General features: G+C 41.8%; 1 protein-coding gene across 1 annotated transcript in view; it reads left to right on the forward strand.

Moving 5' to 3' along the window:
* The window catches only part of MYOM2 (myomesin 2), a 94,515-nt gene that overhangs the window by 41,489 nt on the left and 32,891 nt on the right, over positions 1 to 20,135 (forward strand). The window contains exons 12-20 of the mRNA XM_081942328.1: positions 1,211 to 1,410; positions 3,469 to 3,522; positions 5,366 to 5,493; positions 7,105 to 7,288; positions 9,932 to 10,106; positions 11,095 to 11,216; positions 12,588 to 12,775; positions 15,435 to 15,561; positions 19,153 to 19,331. Of these exons, the coding sequence (XP_081798454.1) occupies positions 1,211 to 1,410; positions 3,469 to 3,522; positions 5,366 to 5,493; positions 7,105 to 7,288; positions 9,932 to 10,106; positions 11,095 to 11,216; positions 12,588 to 12,775; positions 15,435 to 15,561; positions 19,153 to 19,331 (1,357 nt within the window). The remainder of the gene's footprint in view (positions 1 to 1,210; positions 1,411 to 3,468; positions 3,523 to 5,365; positions 5,494 to 7,104; positions 7,289 to 9,931; positions 10,107 to 11,094; positions 11,217 to 12,587; positions 12,776 to 15,434; positions 15,562 to 19,152; positions 19,332 to 20,135) is intronic.

Below are 20,135 nucleotides of genomic sequence, written 5' to 3' on the forward strand. Positions count from 1 at the left end.
TAGGTGATAGTGGGATTATTTTAGTTCATTTATTTGATTTTTTTATCCTGTCTTTATTATTATGTTTTTAAATAACTCAAGGAGGCGAACACACCTAGTACTCCTTCCTTCTCCTATTTTTTCCCACAACAATAACTCTGTGAGGGTGGGTTGGGCTGAGAAAAAATGACTGGCCCAAGATGTCCATTCCACATAATCCTATGGGTCAAATTGTCAAATATTCCTGAGTCGCATTCACTTCCTGGGAAATATGTCATTTTCAATTTATGTAACAGTGGTCCTACTGTTCGGATCAAGGACCAATTTAGTTTAGCATTTTGCCAAATGCCCGAAGGGCCAAGTGGGACACGGAAACATACCCCTCTCTTGCCATTGCTGCCCTGCTATTATTATTTCAAGGCACACAATCCTTTATCTTGAGTCTCAAGACTCCCATCCCTTGGTGGATCATCCATTAAGTTATCCAAATCCCCTTTAAAGCTATTTATGAGAATGCCTAAGCTAGTGGTTAAAGCACCAGTCTGGAAATATGGAGACCTTGCTTTTAGCTCCATCTTAGGCACAAAGCCAGTTGGGTGACCTTGGGCCAATCATTCTTCTGGGCCCTAGGAAGGAGCCAAGGACAAACCACTTTTGAACTCTTGCCAAGAAAATTTCAGGGGCTTGAAGGAGGTGTGTCAGATGCACAGGAGCCCTGGTGGCCCAGTGGTTAGAACGCAGTATTGCAGGCTAACTCTGCTCACCGCCAGAAGTTCGATCCTGACCAGCTCAAGATTGACGAAGTCTTCCATCCTTTTGAGTTCAGTAAAATGAGGACCCAGATTGTTGGGGGCAATAAGATGACTCTGTAAACCATTTTAAGGAGGGCTGTAAAGCGGTATATTAGTCTAACTGCTATTGCTATCCAAAGCAATAGTCACTGGCCAAACCAGTCCGAACTGGTAGGAACCCATCTCTGAAGCCAATTAACATCATTGTAGTTGCCCATATTCATGAGCTATTCACAACAATTTCCTTTTTCCTCACTGTATATCTGTGAAGTTACAGTATTTTATCCTACTGCCTATTGTTTTATACTTACTTCATTTCAGCTCTATTTGGCACCTGATTCACAGTCAGTCAGTTTAAAGAAATCATTCTCGCAGCTAGACTAGATTGATAGAAAATCTTGAAAATAAAGTTTCTCTTTCCGTCTTTCTGTTATTTGCAGATGTGAAGTGGGTACCGAAAACTGGGTGCAATGCAATGATGCTCCTGTAAAAATCTGCAAATATCCGGTGACTGGATTGTTGGAAGGGCGTTCCTACATGTTCCAAGTGAGGGCCGTCAACCAGGCAGGGGTCAGTCGGCCCTCAAGATCCTCTGATGCCGTGGCGGCTCTTGACCCCGTGGACCTGAAGAGGTCACAGAGTAAGAAAAAAGAATCACCATATTTCTTCAGGGGAAATTATAAGCAGACTCATAAAAGAGGAATCTTGCTACAAAATGAGTGGGGCAGACTAAATTTTGTTTCTGAGCTGGCCATAAATCGAGTTTGCAGGCAGCTTACTTATGGCTACTTAAAAGAAGTGTTATGATTTCAGCCTATGTATGCTTGCATGGCAATTTGTATGCATCATCATCATCATCGCCATCATCATCATTTTAGCCATTGTCTACCCACTGCAGGATGAAGGCCTCTTCCTTATCTATCTGTGTATGTATGTATACAGAGAGAGAGAGAGGGAGGGAGGGAGGGAGAGAGGGATGGAGGAGAGAGGGAGGGAGGGAGAGAGAGGGAGCGAGCGAGCGAGAGGGAGAGGGAGGGAGAGGGAGGGAGGGAGGGAGAGAGAGGAGGGAGGGGGAGAGAGAGGGGGAGAGAGGGGGTGAGAGAGGGAGGGAGGGGGAGAGAGAGGGAGAGAGGGGGTGAGAGAGAGAGGGGAGAGGGAGAGAGAGGGAGGGAGGGAGGGAGAGAGAGAGGAGGGAGGGGGTGAGAGGGAGGGAGGGGGTGAGAGAGGAGGGGGTAAGAGAGGGAGGGAGGGGGTGAGAGAGAGGGAGGGGGTGAGAGAGGGAGGGAGGGAAGGAGAGAGAGAGGAAGGGAGGGAGAAGAGAGAGGGAGGGAGGAGGTGAGAGAGAGAGAGGGAGGGGAGAGAGAGGAAGGGAGGGAGAGAGGAGGGAGAGAGGAGGGAGAGAGGAGGGAGCGAGGGGGAGGGAGGGAGAGAAAGAGAAAGAGGGAGGGAGGGGGAGAGAGAGGGAGGGGGAGGGAGAGAGAGAGGAAGGGAGAGAGTGGGAGGGAGGGAGAGAGAGGGAGGGAGGGAGGGGGAGGGAGGGGAAGGGAGAGAGAGGGGAAGGGAGAGAGAGAGAGAGAGAGATGTGGCAGTCCCATTGTGAACTATTATGGCTAATAACTTTCAACAGTTATCCTACACTCTGTGTACAGCAGGGGTGGGTTGCTGCAGGATTACTGCCGGTTCGCTTCTGCTTGCTTCACTCGCCCGCAGGCGTTGCTTACGCATGTGCATTTGCCTTTAGATTGTTCTGCGCATGTGCAGAACGTTATAAAATGACTAAAAAACATGCTGGCAACAGCATGTTTGACTGGGGAATTGGTTTGGGGGTGTGGCCAGCCTGCTGTCCCTAATGGTTTGGCGACCCAGTCCCAATTTCCACTACCGGTTCACTTGAACCGGTGCGAACCGGTAGCAACCCACCTCTGGTGTACAGGTAGTCCTCGACTTACAACCATTCGTTTAGTGATTGTTCAAAGTTATAACAACACTGAAAAAAGTGACTTATGACCATTTTCCACGCTTAACGACCATTGCAGCATCTTCATGATGAAAATTGAGGCATTTGGCAACTGGCATATATTTTTGACAGTTGCAATGTCATGAGATCACTCTTTGTAACCTTCCTAGCTGGCCTCCGACAAGCAAAATCAATGGATCATTAAGCCAAATTCACTTAATGACCGCATGATTCACTTAGCACCTGCAGTGACTTGTTTAACAACTGTGGCAAATAAAAGGTGATAAAATTGGGCATGATTGACTTAACAACTGTCTTGCTTACCAGTGGAAATTTTGAACTCAACTGGGGCCATAAGTCAAGCATTACCTGCAGTAGTCCAGCTCTTTGATATGTCATAGATACGTATGGAAAAGATTCCACTAAGAACTATATTATTATGCCTAACACCGGCTTCCTTTTTGTCCTGAGTGACGGGGATTTCTGGTCAGATGATGAATTTGTTCAGAATTAAAAGGTGATCTTTTAAGGGTTTGTTCACCTTTAGCATCATCTGAATCAACACATGTCAGATACTAGAGCTATCAACATCTACCTTTACCTAATGTTGCTGATATAAACACCCATGATAGCTGAGAAGCAATCAAATACTACAAAGAAGGTGATTCAATGTAATTTTCAAAAGGTTCTCTTAGTACAGAAACTTAAATATAAACAATGTGTTTTTTTCCCCACCTTCAGCTATTCACATGGATGGAGGCAGGGACATTATCCTCCATCATGACGACTTGGAAGGTACGTGACTTCTACAGAGACAAGATAATAACCATACCCACAGTACTTCTGTGACTGTTACTAAAACTTTAGTCTTCTGGACGACATTCAAATTTCTTTTTCTGGCTAGACTCCTTTCTTTATGCATTTAATATGGAGTTAAACATGTGCATCTCTCTTGCTACCTACATGAGGAATTTAGTTAGGAGGAGAACCCGAGAACTAAGTTAATACATTCTTGAGTGATTATTGTTTTGAGTATCGGGAAATTCTATTTTCATTTTGTGCATGTAAGCATTCTACGTGTTTGCATTATCAGGCTAGTTCGGTATTGCTACTTTAATTTTTCTGATTTTTCCACCAGAATCTTAAGAACTGTCATTTGTTGAAGCCCTTTAGAGTTTAAAGCACAATAAATCATACCTGCTGATTAAGATCCCAGTGTAAATATATTTGAACATTTGTCTTCCCAGAGCAGAAACACCTGGGTTTTTTTGCTCTTTTGAATAGGGAATTTAGAGAGCCAGAAAAGTGTAGTTAATCAATACGGAGCTTATTTTCTTCCAAATTCAAATTGCAGTGCAAAATGCATAGGTAAAAGGTAAAGGTTCCCCCATGCATATGTGCTAGTCATTTCCGTCACTAGGGGGCAATGCTCATCTCCGTTTCTAAGCCGAACAGCAGGCGCTGTCCGGAGATGTCTCTGTGGTCATGTGACTAGCATGACTAAACATTGAAGGCGCACGGAGCGCTGTTACCTTCCCACCAAAGTGGTCCCTATTCTTCTACTTGCATTTTTTACGTGCTTTCGAACTGCTAGGTTGGCAGAAGCTGAGACAAGTAACGAGAGCTCACTCTGTTACGTGATGCTAGGGATTCGAACTGCTGAACTTCTGATTGACAAGCTCAGCGTCTTAGCCACCAAGCCACTGCATCCCTAAAAATGTATAGGTACAATGTGCTAAAATGCAAAGTGATATTTCTTTTGGTGCCTGGACAATGCTCAACAAATCAAGTCACAGGTTTTATCCCCCCCCCCTCCTTTTGTGATAACCCGTTTTGCCTACCATTTTGCTTTTGAAGGAAAACAGGTGTGGAGAGCCTACAAGAGCGGCCCCAGTAGTGATAATATTAAAAAAAAAAGTGCTGGGGATTTTCTCCGACTAGGATTAACATTAAACCAGCTCAGGCAAGCTGAGCCATTCCAGATGGGTCTTAAAACTCCCATCCTCTCTTTAAACTGCTGATCTTCGATGAGAAATGGAGGGCAGCCACAGTTGTTACAGGAAAATGACAATTCATTCCTGTGTCATATATTACCCCAGTTCTCATTGTCATTCCTAAACTAGGATAATATTTGACACCATCCCCCCCCCTTTTTTTTCTTTGGCTGGTATGATTTTATATTTAATTGCTGTGATCCTCCATGCAATTTTTTTTTCCCTTGCTCATTTTTCAGAGGCAGAAACTTTCGGGCTGCACACTTTGATCAACCTGTCTCCTATTTGCATAAAGCATAAAGACTTTATCAGGGCATTTAGTACTGCGCATGAAAGCGATTCAAATATGATCAAAGTAAAACAAAAATCTTAGGAGATGAATGCAGAATTTCCTCCTTCCCCCCCTTCAATTTCTTTCTTTCTTTTTTTAAAGCCAGCTGTGAAAAATAACTGCTAGTGCTCTTGCTTGGCTTTCACAAACTGGAAACAAATTAGCTTTGATAAATCACAAAGCTGATGCAGAGCCCTTAATAGCTGAGCAATGCGCTCTAATGAGATATTTTGGAAAGACAACTTTTTGCATCAATGCTAGCCTGGGAGATTAATCTGGTGCTGAATAGTTATTGAGTGTATTGCTCTTCTAGGTGATGTTAAAATCCCCGGACCTCCCACCAATGTGCATGCTTCAGAAACCAGCAGAACATATGTCGTTCTCAGTTGGGACCCATCTGTTCCTCGTGGCAGAGATCCATTATCATATTTCGTTGAGAAGGTACCATGCTTTATAATGACATTTGGCCAAGCTGAGGGGAAAAAAAAAGCTCTGCCAGGCAGGGGAGCGGGGTGGGTCACTCCATGATCGGAGCCTTTTATTATTTTTTTCTCTTCCCCTCAAGAGAGCAGCGGCAGGAGGAGCAACAGCCTGGCGTGCGCTCCCGATCCGGGCTGCCTGAGGAACAGGAGGGGAATTCGTCTGTTTAAAAAGCCCCGCGTGGAACTCCTCTTCTGTTCCTTCTTTTGCTGTTTGAACAGCTACATGGGGCATGCTGCCTTGTCTTTCACAGCCCCCTTGTTTCGAATTGGGGTGGGGATCCATGCAGAGGGACAGAAAAGATGGATTTCTTCCTCCCACACCAATTGGAAATGAGGCGGCTGTCAAAGCAAAGGAGCGCGCCCCACATGGCTTGTTCAAACAGAAGAAGAATTAACAGGAGGGGAGGATTCATTGGACAAGCCAATGGGAGCGTGCTGCCCTCTCCTCTGACAGCCGCCTCGTTTCCAATGAAGGGGGTGGGGAATCCATGCAATTTCCTACCTCTACATGGATTCCCCACCCTCCCTACATGCCCCTGCCAGCCAAAACCTCCCGGAAGGCTTCTGCTGGCAGGCGAGCAGGGGGGGAGGGGCAGGCCAGGGGAGGGTCCGTTCCGGTACCGAGCCCCCAGAAGCCCCAGTATGGAAAGGCACGCTAAATTCTTTCAACGTTTACCGGACAGAACCGGCTGAAACCCACCTCTGCCCTGAGTAGATAAATTAGTGTAACCCCATAGACTTAGAGGAGTGCAGATTTAGGAAAGGTCTTTAGACATGCCTATCTGAGACAGAGTCCCCATGCAGCTTTTATATCTGGAAAAATATACTCAGGATTGGCCTCGAATGAACTAATGACATCTTCTAGAACAGCGGTCCCCAACCTTTGCAGGTTGGCAGCCTGGCAGGGTGTGTGTGTGTATAGAGAGAGGATGTTTCTGTGTGAGTAGCAGTCACACACACGAGTGCATGCAGCTCCATTTAGAAAAACAGCAGGCACATCCCCCCACCACTCACACAAATGGAGCTTCATGTGTGAGCACAAGCACCTAATCTGTGCCCCCCAAAATAAGACCTCCCTGGATAATAAGCTGTGTCAACTTTGGCCACTTTAAAATGGGTGGACTTCAACTTCCAGAAAGCTGCCTGGGGATTCTGGGAATTGAAGTCCACCCATCTTAAAGTAGGCAAGGTTGAGTATCACTAATCTAGAATAGCTAGGCTAACAAAAAAAAAATCAAATAATAACCAGAATTGAGCAAGACTCACAATATATTTATTTTTCAGATAGTTCTAAATCAGTGGTTCTCAATCTGTGGGTCGGGACCGCTTTGGGGGTCGAATGACCCTTTCACAGGGATTGCCAAAGACCATCAGAGGAATGTATTGTCTTAACTGATTAAAGTCAAACACAGTCACCAACTAGAGCGGGCAAATCCATGCTCCTCCCTACCACGTCTGGCAGATTATCTAAGAAAAAGAGGAATGTGCAGCTATTGTTCATTAATTCAAGTACTTTGAGGACATTTGCAGCTCTGTACATGCGGTAATGATCTTGTTCTTTTCTTTACAGTCTGTTGTTGGCAGTGGGACTTGGCAGAGGGTCAACGCACAAGTGCCCGTCCGATCCCCTCGTTATGCAGTATTTGATCTTGCAGAAGGGAAATCCTATGTTTTCCGAGTTTTGTCAGCCAACAAGCATGGGATTAGTGATCCTTCTGAAATAACAGCACCTGTTCAAGCAAAAGAGGCCATTGGTGAGGAATGTCCCATGTTGGATCACGGCTAGGGTGACTCACGAACAAATCTATCTCAAGTTCTGGCTGACCTTGGGGCAGTCCCCCACTACCAGCATTGCTTAATTTTTCAGGATTATTATTACAGAGGAAAATGGAAGGAAAATGTTATTTACAAGGCCGTCTGTAGACATGTTGGCACCCTAGACAGAGTCATAAACTGACTCATCCTCCCATTTTGGTCAAAAATTGCCCTCTTGTTTATTTCTTTTTTCCCCCTCTCTTTTGAGTTTTTGAATTTTATGATTTTCAGGTTTGGAAAATGGTTTTATTTTTCTTTTCTCAGACATTTCCACCCTATTATTATACAATAAATAACAGAATAAGAGTGTGGGAGGGGACCTTGGAGGTCTTCTAGTCCAACCCCCTGGGTCAAGCAGGAAATCATTTACCATTTCAGACAAATGGTTGTTAATATTACATCAGTGCCCATTTTTATCTTATGGTAACAATGCTGTGAAATTGCAGACGTTGGCTACTACTTGGTGGTTTGTTTGTTTTTTTGCCTTTTTTCGATTGTGATTTTTGGAAGTCTTCACCATTTTTGGTACTCCCCTTATAATTTGGTGCCTCTGGGCTGGTGCATACTCATCCTTAGCTTAGAGCCAGCCCTGGTTATTTGAAATCTTGGAAGGAAGGCAGCATATAAATCTGTCAAATAAATGCAAATATACTCAAAATATGTGATAGATAGAAAACTCTTGGTGGCCAAGGCCAGACAGTTTGATTGTTTTTGAAGGGAGAAAGAACACAGCTGGGCAAAGCAGGGGTATAAAGTGCAGAAGACCTAATTTTCCAACTTCTCTTTAGGTTGAAAAAGTTTGGAGCTTTCCTTATTTTTTAAAAAGCTCTAAACTTAGTTACATAAAATGCAGATTTTGGATGTTTCCCATTCAAAAAGATTCTAAACTACCTGATTTTCAGCTATAGGTTTCAAATGGGGTTTCAGAAACCATGAAAAAGAGAGTAGGGGAATATTTCATCCTGAGCCCTCCAGATGCCTAGTTCTCGTATAGAACAAGAAACAATGTTGAAAAAAACCTGGCTCTGTGAGAATTCATCTAGTAATGAACAGCCTTGTGTTTTCCAACATAAAATTGACTGAGAAACTTTGAGATAACTTGTCAAAGCTCAGAGTAAAAATCATGTATTTTTACTCGTATTTCCTAGGAACTATTGCTTTCCAAAACATATACTTGATTTGCTTTGACTTGTGCTATACAATGGCCAGTGAGTGCGTCAGCCACCTAATGAGGAAGAAAGAGTCACTGGAGAAGAGCCTAATGCTGGGATTAGGGCAAAAGAAGAATGGGACAACAGAGAATGAGGTGGCTGGATGGAGTTACTGAAGCAGTAGGTGTGAGCTTAAATGGACTCCAGAGGATGGTAGAGGACAGGAAGGCCTGGAGGAACGTTGTCTATGGGGTCACGGTGGATCGGACAACAACATCCAATGGCGTTTCACAGGGACTTTGATTAGTGCATTCCTGTGTGGGAGACATGGACATTAGCACAATGGGTTTGAAGATTTTAGGGAAGGAGACATACGCTCCAAATGTGTCTCAGACATTAGCACTTTTGAAACCAATAGGACCCATCCAGCTGCCACTGAAATGGGTATTAGTTGTCATGGAGAAGCTCCATCTTCTTCTCCTTCATCTTTCTTGTGTGCAAACAGAAGCAGATCCCAGTGAATGAGGGAGGAGGAATTTTAATGAGTTTTCCCCCCCAAGATCAGCCTTGTGGATTTCTCCAAAGGTCACATTTACATAATTTACATTTTAGTGCGATCCTGGACTTATTTTCAACTTGGAAATCCCTAAACCAATTGATAGTTCAAAGATTTTTTTTTGAAAATTACATCCCCCTACCTTAGAAATGTTTAGACCAATTCAGGAATCTAGTAATAGGAAGCACTTGATAGGTGGACAAAAATGCCAGATCCAGTCTAAACATCTAGCTAAAAGTACAACCAACTGTAAAATATTATTATTTTGAATTTTCTTCTAATATTTGCTAGGAAAATTGCATGTAGACTTGAGAAAAATTAGTTATATTACTTACTTATTTATTAAACTTATATGCTACCTATCTCGTCTAGAGAGACTCTGGGTGGATTACAAACATATACCAATGCGTTCATTGTTATGAAGAGAGTAAGAGAGTAGGAGCAGAGCCTTCTCTGTGGCGGGCCCAGCCCCGTGGAATGACCTCCCCCCGGATATTAGGACTACCTCTGACCTCCGCTCCTTCTGTGCAAAGCTCAAGACCCACCTTTTCCAAGTAGCTGGCCTGGCTCAACCATAGTTTGATCATATCACTCCTGACGGGTTTTTAATCTTGTAATTTTATTTAGGGGATTTTAAATTGCGATCTTAATTTTGTTTCCATTTATTTGTCTACCTCCTCCATGTATACGTCTATATTTTTGTGTATGTATTGTCTATATTTGTATTTTATGTGTTTTTTACTGTACGCCGCCCCGAGTCCTTCAGGAGAGGGTGCGGCTAACAAATAAAATATTATTATTATTATTATTATTATTATTATTATTATTATTATTATTATTATTATTATTATTAAGTGCCTTTCTTTGTGCTGCAGTGGCACCATCAGCCCCTGGACGTGTTGTTGCGACAAGAAACACAAAAACCTCTGTTATTGTGAACTGGGACAAGCCAAAACATGAAGAAGATCTGATCGGCTATTACGTTGATTATTCTGTGGTAGGATCAAATCATTGGGAAGCCTGTAACCATAAGCCAATCAAGTATAACAGGTAAAAGCAATATAATATGTTTAACAAATTCCTTGACCTTTCGCATATGCCTGCATATATTTTGGTTAGTCCTTTCTACAAGCATAGCTGGTGGGGAATTCCTAGAGTTGAAGTCCACAGAGTTGCCAAGGTTGGACACCTCTGTTCTAGGATGAGGATAATCCATCGATTTAAAGGGTCCATCATTGGAGCAACCACGAGATTCTGAATTAATAAATAAAGAAAGAAAACAGCAAAGAACATAGCAGGAGGGCTGCATAGGAAAGTGACTGGCTGCTGGTGGGAAGGAGTTGCCAGCTTTGCAGCCAATCAGAGGTGGGCCTCTTACTGAAATGGAATGACATGCTAGGGATCATCTACATCAGGAATGTCAAACTCATGGCGCCATGTTGTCATCACGTGACGTATCAAGACTCCCTCCCTTTGCTAAACCGGGAGTGGGCGTGGCCAGTGCATGATGCATCTGGGCTGCGGGCCATGAGTTTGACACCCTTGATCTATGCTAAAGGGCTGAAGACAGCGCAGGTGAAAAAACAGTAAATTACATTGAATTAAAACAGGAAAACAAAGGCATTTGCAATGGTGTAGGAGAGGCAGAATATCCCTGAAAAGCGGTGAGTGAATTCCCCGTATCCACAACGCAAAATTGTGGGTCTGTCTTCTGTCCCAAAGACAGAAATAAAGCAATCATCTCTGAAAAAACCAAGTACAGTTTCTCTAACCGTCCATTGTCTGTGTAAGCAGGAACCTGATCAACAGTCAAAAATCAGAGTGTAAAAATCCCAATGGGCATATCAGAACGGACAACCTGTTCAGGATTAGGGTTAGCATGGGCAAGTTTCTAGATTCATAGTTTTTCACCTCACGGCTGTTTTGCGCAGATAAATTGTTTGTTGCATGGATAGGAGAAGCTTTTCCATTTTGTAACAGTTGAAGCAGATGCCTTTAAATTAAGCAGCAATAGCAGCTCACTTCCCTGTTTCTTCAGGTTCACCATGCATGGCCTGACAACAGGAGAGAAATACACCTTCCGTGTGAAAGCAGCAAATGCAGTGGGGATGAGTGAAAATTCGCAGGAGTCTGACCCCATCACAGTACAGGCGGCCCTCAGTAAGTGGGACTTGGTCAAGCATACGCTTTGAAAGGTTAAGGAGGAGTCTGATCCATTAGAAGCCATTTCTCCATAGTAACACCCAAGTAACCTCATCCAGTAGCAACAGTCATTATGGGTAGTAGTCTTACTTACAGCCATTCATTTAGTGACCATTTGAAGTTACAACAGCATTGAAAACAGTGATTTATGCCCATTTTTCACACTTACGACCATCACAGCATCGTCCTAGTCACACGATCAAAATTTCGGGTGCTTGGCAACTGGAATGTATTCATGACGGTTGCCGAGTTCTTTCGTGAACTTCCTAGTCGGTTTCCGACAAGTAACGTTTATGTGGGAAACCAGATTTGCTTAACAACAATATGATTCAGTTAACAATAGTAGTGATTAACTTAATAAATGTGACAGAAAGGTTGTGAAATGGGACAAAAATCATTTGGCAACTGCCTTGCTTAGCAACAGAAACTTTGGGCTCAATTGTGATAATAAGACGAGGAATATCTGTACTCTTAAAATGTAAACTTTTCCCATCTTGATGCCACCATACATTGCCAGCAGGGGGACTTTTCACATAATTGTAAACTTCCACATGATAAGACATTGTTACTAGTGGTGGGATGCTGCCAGTTTAACAACTGGTTCGGTGAGCCGCCACTTTGCACCTGCATGCGTATGTGCCTAAAGCGTTGGTGCAGAACACTGAAAATGGAGCATTTAGAAGCTCAGCTGCTTACTTTCCAAGTCAGCAACAGTAAGTAGAACAGTGAGGGGGGGGGCGGAATCAGCTGTGCCGTGCGATTGAGATGAGCTAGAAAGCAGGAAATAAAGGACAGGATAGGGCAGGGGCGGGGTCAACTGATGATCGGAGCTACCGTTTTTCCCAAACCGGTCCAAACTGGCTGAATTCCACCTCTGATTGTTACATGAAAATGTGAGTACCTGCTATGGGGAAAGGACTTGGCTTATAAAAGGAGAAGAATACCAAAGAAGAATATGTAAATTGAAGTTGGAGAAAACAGCCTTATTTTGGTATCTACAACTTTGGGGTGAATTATTTTGGCAAACAAAGTCATAGACACAGAAGGAAGAAAATATTGTTCAGAGAAAGGCACAAGTAATGTTTTGGTTAAGTTTTCTTAACTTCTAATATGCTTAGATTTAAAAATGCTGCTCTGTATATTTATTATGGATAATCCCCATTGATTATCAAGGGTCCTAACTCTTACAAAACATGCACTGTAAATAATTTTTTTTCTTAGACTAGTCAGTCTATAAATTCATCATAATGTAATCGAAGTATAAAAGAAAACAGTGTGATGTTATTGCTTTGTATGTGAACTATTTAGATATTTGCTTGACTTTTATAGCTTGCCCGTCCTATCCTTATGGAATCACCCTTCTCAACTGCGATGGCCAATCCATGACCATTGGCTGGAAGCTTCCAAGATACAGCGGTGGATCAAATATTCTGGGTTATTACATAGACAAACGGGAGGCAGAACACCACAACTGGCATGAAGTCAACTCTTCTCTTGTTAAAGAAAGAATTTATAAGGTCTGTATTGTTGCATATTCTAAATACTTGCAGCCAATATTGCTTGATTCATTCCCAATTGCTTGAATATTGCCAATTTCATATCAGCTGTGATGAACCGATCCAGACCAGATTCCATTATATAGACTAAGCAGCAGAGGTGGTATTCAGCCAGTTCTGACAGGTTCCGGAGAACCGGTAGTGGAAAGTTTGAGAGTGGGGAGGGAATGGGGATTTTGCAATATCCTTCCTCTGCCACAACCACAAAGCCATGCTCACAGAACCGATAGTAAACATTTTTGAATCCCACCACTGCTAAGCATATCTTATTTTGGTGTATCTTTCACACTATACTTTTTAAAAACATATTTAACAATATTATTTTTCTTTTTTTAAGTACAAATCCAATATAAACTATATTGATGAGCATACCATACACATAGAAATAATATTATCACTAGTGCTGCACGTCAATCTGTTACACTTTTTTTTACAAACTTGTGTCTTCCCAATGGTTTAACTGTCACATCAATGTGGCAGTTGTGGTGCATAGCAGAGAAGTTCAAAGTGCAGTGGTCTATTTCATTATTATTATTATTATTATTATTATTATTATTATTATTATTATTATTATTATTATTATTATTATTATTACTATTCTTATTACTCATGCTTTGAAGTATTTTGCAGCACTATCTTATACTTTGTCAGCTAATACGAAACTTTTTAATGTGTAAATGCTGTAAGACTTTGTATATATTTCAGTTGTTACGAGATCTTTAAGAAAAGTGTTATGCTAATAAATAGCTATTGTTGCAGCTAAAAAAAAAGAAATAATATTATTACAATAATGGCTGTTTATGTGCATACAAACATGCACACTTATTTTAAGAAAAAAAATGAAATGTTCGACACTTATTTCTTTGCTTATTGATTTGTCTGAGTCTATTCTATTCTATTCTATTTTCTATTTTCTATTTTCTATTTTCTATTATTTTCTATTATTTTCTATTATTTTCTATTATTTTCTATTATTTTCTATTATTTTCTATTATTTTCTATTATTTTCTATTATTTTCTATTATTTTCTATTATTTTCTATTATTTTCTATTATTTTCTATTTTCTATTTTCTATTCCTGTTCTTTCATTCAATGGTATCAGTTTATTTTGCAAATAATGAATTCATATTGGTTTGATCTGAACAAAGTGGACACTTTGCTTGTGGGAAAATGCAAGGAAGGAAAAAAAACACACCCTATAGAAAGTTAACATAATGCCATTTAATTCCTGCCTGATTTGAAACTAAATGATAATTATAGGTCCTATGATGACCTAGATTATCAAAATTGTCTCTCATGTATCAACCTTCCAAATTAGCAACCTCTCATTGAAATCTTGGGTCATCTGAGTGTAATATAAAGCAATTTTAGGTTACCATCTATAAAGGCTCATGATGCCAAAAGCTATCTGACCCATTAAGGAAGGAGTCCCCAACTTCCAGTCCATTGACTGGCAGCAGTCTGTGGCATGCCAGAAACTGGACCATGCAAACAAATAAAGCTTGTGAAACCAGGTTCCCTCTGGAGAGAAAAACCTCTCTCCATGGACCTGGTTCCTGGTACCCAAAAGGTGGGGGCCACTGCACCACAGCTCGCTTTTCCATTATTACTTCTGAGTTGCAATCAATCTTCCCTTTTAGGATTTGTATTTTATTTTATTTATTTTTATTTACTGAGCGCTTGTAGACCGCCCCCTCTCCCGAAAGGGACTAGGGGCGGTGTACAGTCCATACAAGAAACACATCCTACAAAAACTAAATAATTGAAACAGTTAAAATTGTTAAATAAGAAGATAGATATGGAGGAGGTTAAAAAGAAGGTTAAAAAGAACTGTACAGCTGAGTAAAGTATATAAATATAGTTTTAAAACCCCTAAAAATATCCCATAAAATTAAATTTAAAAACAATTCCCCTAAAATACCAGTTAAGAAATATGTCTGCCAGGAGGTAACAGTTATGATTGTGCCAGGCCAGCCAATCGGAACAGGTGAGTCTTCAATTTTTGTCGGAAGGAGCGGAAGTCGGTGGTGGTTCTAATGTCGGGGGGGAGGTCATTCCAGAGGGTTGGGCCCATCACAGAGAAGGCCCTACTCCTTGGTGTCGCCCGTTGGCATTGCCTAGTGGACGGCACCAGGAGAAGTCCCTCCCTGTGAGAGCGAATTGGCCGCAGGGATGTGTGTGGGAGGATGCAATCCTGCAAGTAACTAGGTCCTGTGCCATGGAGCGCTTTAAAGATGGTGATCAAGACCTTGAAACGCACCCGAAAAACCACAGGCAGCCAGTGCAGCTCGCGCAGGAGAGGTGTTACGTGGGAGTACCTAGTACTCCCGATGAAAGCCCGCGCGGCTGCATTCTGGACTAGCTGCAGTCTTCGGGCGCGTCCCAAGGGAAGCCCCATGTAGAGAGCATTGCAATACATGGGGCTTCCCTTGGGATGATTCCCTTGTAATCATTTTTATTTTCTTTTTTTAAAAATCTTGTTTATTTAGCTTTGCAGGAGTTAAGTCCAAGTGAAATAAACAGTTCTCAATTGGTTTGCTCTTATTATGAGATCATATGGTTATTACCTACATTAATTTTGGATTCTTTTTTTTGGGTAACGCTAACTCTTTTGTAAAGGTAGAGGATTTGCAAGAAAATGCATACTATGAATTCAAAATTGCTGCTGCAAATATTACTGGTGTAGGGAAATCGTCTGAATCCAGCGAGCTTTTCAAATGTGAGGCTTGGAACATGCCAGAACCAGGTAAGTAAATTGGATATGAAAATAATTACCATCTTTAAAATCGATTAGTGTTCGAACATGTTTGCATCTTAGTAATAATCTAACATGTTTTGTTTCTTAACCATGCTTCCTATGTCTTCCAAAGCTGGACAAGTTTTCAGGATTCTGAAACTTAGAAGCCAGGGGAAGATACATCTGGTTTAGCATCTGTACAACCAAGGAAGTTGGTTTTGAGGAGCAGCCTTTATGTTCCAAACAGAAGTGTCTTGGGATAGGAATGGGGAATTAAGAAGTTAAGATGGCACCTATGACTGCATAATTGAAACTTTGCCTCTTTTTTACATGTATCACATACATTAAGAAGGGGCAGGAGTTCATCCACAGCAGTGGCAGATTAAGGCTCACTGGTGCCCTAAGCACTGACAAATCTTGGTGGCCCTCCTTTGTACATACTGTAGAAATCTTCATTGTTTTTTTCTTCCTTTCTCAACTTTGTGGTGCCCCCTTTGGGCCTGGTGCCCTAAGCATGTGCTTAGTCTGCTTACTGGTTAATACACCATTGATCCACAGGGTCACTGCTGTGTTCTTGAGTTCTTTAACCTCCCACCCACAAATGCCCCTGGTTCCAAGTTTGCTTTGGATTGACTCAAAATCAACCTACCTGCCTACCTACCTTCCTTCCTTCCTTCCTTCCTTCCTTCCTTCCTTCCTTCCTTCCTTCCTTCCTTCCTTCCTTCCTTCTTTCCTTCCTTCCTTCCTTCCTTCCTTCCTTCCTTCTATTTCACCATTCCTTCCTCCCTCCTCTGATTTCACCTTTCCTTCCTTTCTTCCTCCTCCTCTGATTTCACCCTTCCTTCCTTCCTTCCTTCCTTCCTTCCTTCCTTCCTTCCTTCCTTCCTTCCTTCCTTCCTTCCTTCTCCTCTGATTTCACCTTTCCTTCCTTCCCCTCTGATTCCTTCCCTCCTTCCCTCCTTCCTTCCTTCCTTCCTTCCTTCCTTCCTTCCTTCCTTCCTTCCTTCCTTCCTTCTTTTCCGTTTCTCTATCTTTATTCTGCTTTTACCTTCCCAAGCTCAGTGAGCCAGTTCTTGAAACCCCAGAGCACACACTTGGCTTTCAAGTATGAGGAACAGGAGGAGGCCAAGAAGAAATGTTTGTTTCAAGGTTCAAAACACCAAAGGAACATGGGAGATATAGTTTTTGAAGGGAAAAATTATCCTCTGTTTCTGCTTTGTTTTAAAAGGTTGAAGGTAAAATTTAGATAATTTCCAAGTTTAATCCAAGTTAACTTTGGATTGCTTGTTTGTCTCTATAATTAAGCAAAGTACACATCAATTTATGCTTAATGTTTGCTTGTTTTGTTTTGGGGAAATATTCCTTCAGGCTCCAGTTTTTGATCCAAAACGAATGAAGCTGTCAAGAAAACAACAATTCTCATGCTGATAGGGAAGGAATTGTTGTTTACCTCCCAGAATCCTTTCTCTCACCTTCTACTATAGATTATTGCCTTTGTACATGTTTGCAAGGCGTCTGTTGAATTTCAAGCAGTCCCTTTGTCTACAATGGATGCATCTGGAACAGAGAAAATGTTTGGTTTATATACAGCCCGCTTTGTCCTGCATTATTTGAATAAAAGTGATTGAATAATGAAATAGAGAGATTGGCACAAATCTGTTCTTGTTCTTTTAATAGGATGCTATTTTAATGCTGAGATATAAATATTAATATGGAGAGCTGGCTGCAGTGGCATTACTAGGTTTGCAACCAGAAAGACTCAAAAGATAGTGCCAGGTTCTTCCTTCCTTTTAAGGCCCCCTCCCTCTGTCAATGGCCTTTCTACCAATCAGCCTTGCATGTGGTAGGAAGGAAGGAAGGAAGGAAGGAAGGAAGGAAGAAAGAAAGAAAGAAAGAAAGAAAGAAAGAAAGAAAGAAAGAAAGAAAGAAAGAAAGAACAATATTGTTCTTCTACCTTGGCAGTGACACAGCTCACAGTGCAGAAGTTTCACGTAGCAATTTGTGAAGTTAGAGTTCCAAGGCTTTGGCAACAGGAAAGTTTCCCATTTGCTGGGACTCTGGTTTTATGTTGTCTACTGCTACATGAGCTGGAGTTTTTCAGCTGGATTGCACAGGCAATCTTGTCAATGTCTTCATAGTATGGGCCTTCCTTCCTTCCTTCCTTCCTTCCTTCCTTCCTTCCTTCCTTCCTTCCTTCCTTCCTTCCTTCCTGTCATTCTCTCCCTCCCTCCCTCTCTCGCCTTCCTTCCTTCCTTCCTTCCTTCCTTCCTTCCTTCCTTCCTTCCTTCCTTCCTTCAAGCAGGAAATCCTGAAACTTTTCAGACAAATGGCTGTTCAATCTCTTCTAATCCTAACATCTCCACATGGAAATGATTTGAAAAATGCTGGAATAGCTGTACCACCCCTTTTGTAGCTTACAACGAGGTGGTCACCTTTAGTTGTCTGCACTATTAACCCAAGATACAATCTAATTATGACATAAAACATGCAAACAAAGATTATGTAGTTGTGGAAATAATGATGGGTGCTGAAAGACCATTTCTGCAAAATTTATATATAAGATCTAAAAGATTATACAATGCTCCATAAAATTCATATATCTTCTTTTTGGAGAAAAGAAACCTTGGTGGTTTTTTAAAATTGTGTCCTAATATGTAAATTACTCTCTTCTTAGATCTGGGCATTATAACATTTAATTAACATGAATTATTTAATTGATATTAAAGTGAAGTTAAGCATTAGCCATTTGTCCAAAGTAAGGAACTGCTTCTATGATTTGATGGGAGATTTAGATCTAGATCATCCATTAAGATACTCCACATTTACATACCAAAATTGTGTTTGGATTAAAAATGGGTCAATATATACTTTTGATCTCCCAAACTGAAATTGTAATAAAAAGATCATATATCCTATGTACCAGTGGTGGGTTGCAGGCGGTACACCCTGGTATGGGCGTACCAGAGCCTGCCCGGAGCACTACATACCATTCCAGTATGGTGCTCTGGAGGGCCCACCTGCCTGCCCAAGTTCCTTACCAGTCTTTTAAGTCTTCGGCGCTTCCGCGTATCCGCAAGGCATGTACAGCGCCTGTGTGACGCTCCGCTGAACAGCTGGAGCATCGCGGAGGCACTAAGACACATGCACGCACGCTCCGTGCATCCATGTGGACACCGCCGGGCTTGTTTCAACCATACTGGTTGGAACGGGATCCGGAACCCACCACTGCTATGTACCATCTACAATATGACAGCCACATGAACAGATTTCAAGCTTATGCATATTTTAATTTGAATCTACTGATTGGTGCCTAGTGAAAAAGTCTCAAGTTAAGATTAAATAATTTTTAATGCACTGGAGGTTTTCAGAACACCATTCTTTTATGCAAAGATGTGTTTTATCATTCAGCCATATTGTGGAGGGTGGTAGGTATGAAACATTTTGTGACTTGGATTGCTAAACCAAAGGTTGGCATTCAGATGCTCAGAGGCACCATTTTCCTGCAGACAATTTCCTTTGGTAGCTAGCAGATTTGTGCTTTTAGTTGGCTTAATTTTTTTTTATAAAAAGAATAAGATGCACTATCCTTTATCTGTTTAGGTCCTCCCTATGATCTTACATTTTGTGAGATTAGAAATACCTCCCTTGTAATGCTCTGGAAAGCTCCTATTTATATTGGGAACAGTCCTGTTACTGGATATTTTGTTGACTACAAAGAGGAAGAAGAGGAAAATTGGACCACATTCAATGAGAAACCAACACCGCACCATTACTTAAAGGTACAAAAATGTTCTGTTGGCTATAGTTTTGGTTTAATTTTTTAATTTCACCAGAAATAAGTATATTGACAACAATTTGCTTGTTTTGGTTGGGTTCATTTGAGCTCCAGGGTTTAGTAATTATGATCTAAACAACAGATTTCCTGACATTTCACCAAAATTATGCTTAGTATCATCAGAAACAAGATGGTCTGCTATGATCCCAGGCAGTTGAATAGGGGCTGACTGGGGTCCTATCTTTGTAACCAGATGTCCTAACTTTGATTGGTCTTCGCTGAGCTATTTTCCAATTGGTGCAGATGGGTGAAGGCTCATCTCTTCTCTATTGATTATTTCTTTGTGCCCAATCCTGATTGGTCACTTTGATAGTCTTGGTTCCTGACTGGTCCTTTGTTCATGGTGACTTCTAATTGGTCATTTTTGAAGTGCAGATTCCCGATTTTTTTCTTTTGTACATGCTGGGTTTTTATTGGTTAATCTGAGCAGCTGCATCCTTAATGAGTCCTTGTCCAGGCAGGTTTCTAATTGGTGTAGCACAGGAGTCCCCAACCCTCAGTCTGTGGCCTGGTGCCAGGCTGCAGCTCAATTTGGAATTGGGCCATGGAAGTGGTGGGCAAGGGTGTGTGTGCATGCATGCAAAGTGGCACTCATGTGTGTTCGTGAAATCATCCCCTTTCCCCCTGCCACTGTCACCAGCGCCACCTCCACCAGTCTGCTGAGCCGGAAAGGTTGGAGGCCGCTGTATAACAGACCATCTTGCTATGGAAGAGGCAAGACACAGTTCCTAGTGAAACATCAGGACAT

The sequence above is a fragment of the Natrix helvetica genome, assembly GCF_964273705.1.
Source record: "Natrix helvetica genome assembly, chromosome: 2".
In the NCBI taxonomy this organism is placed as follows: Eukaryota; Metazoa; Chordata; class Lepidosauria; order Squamata; family Natricidae; genus Natrix; species Natrix helvetica.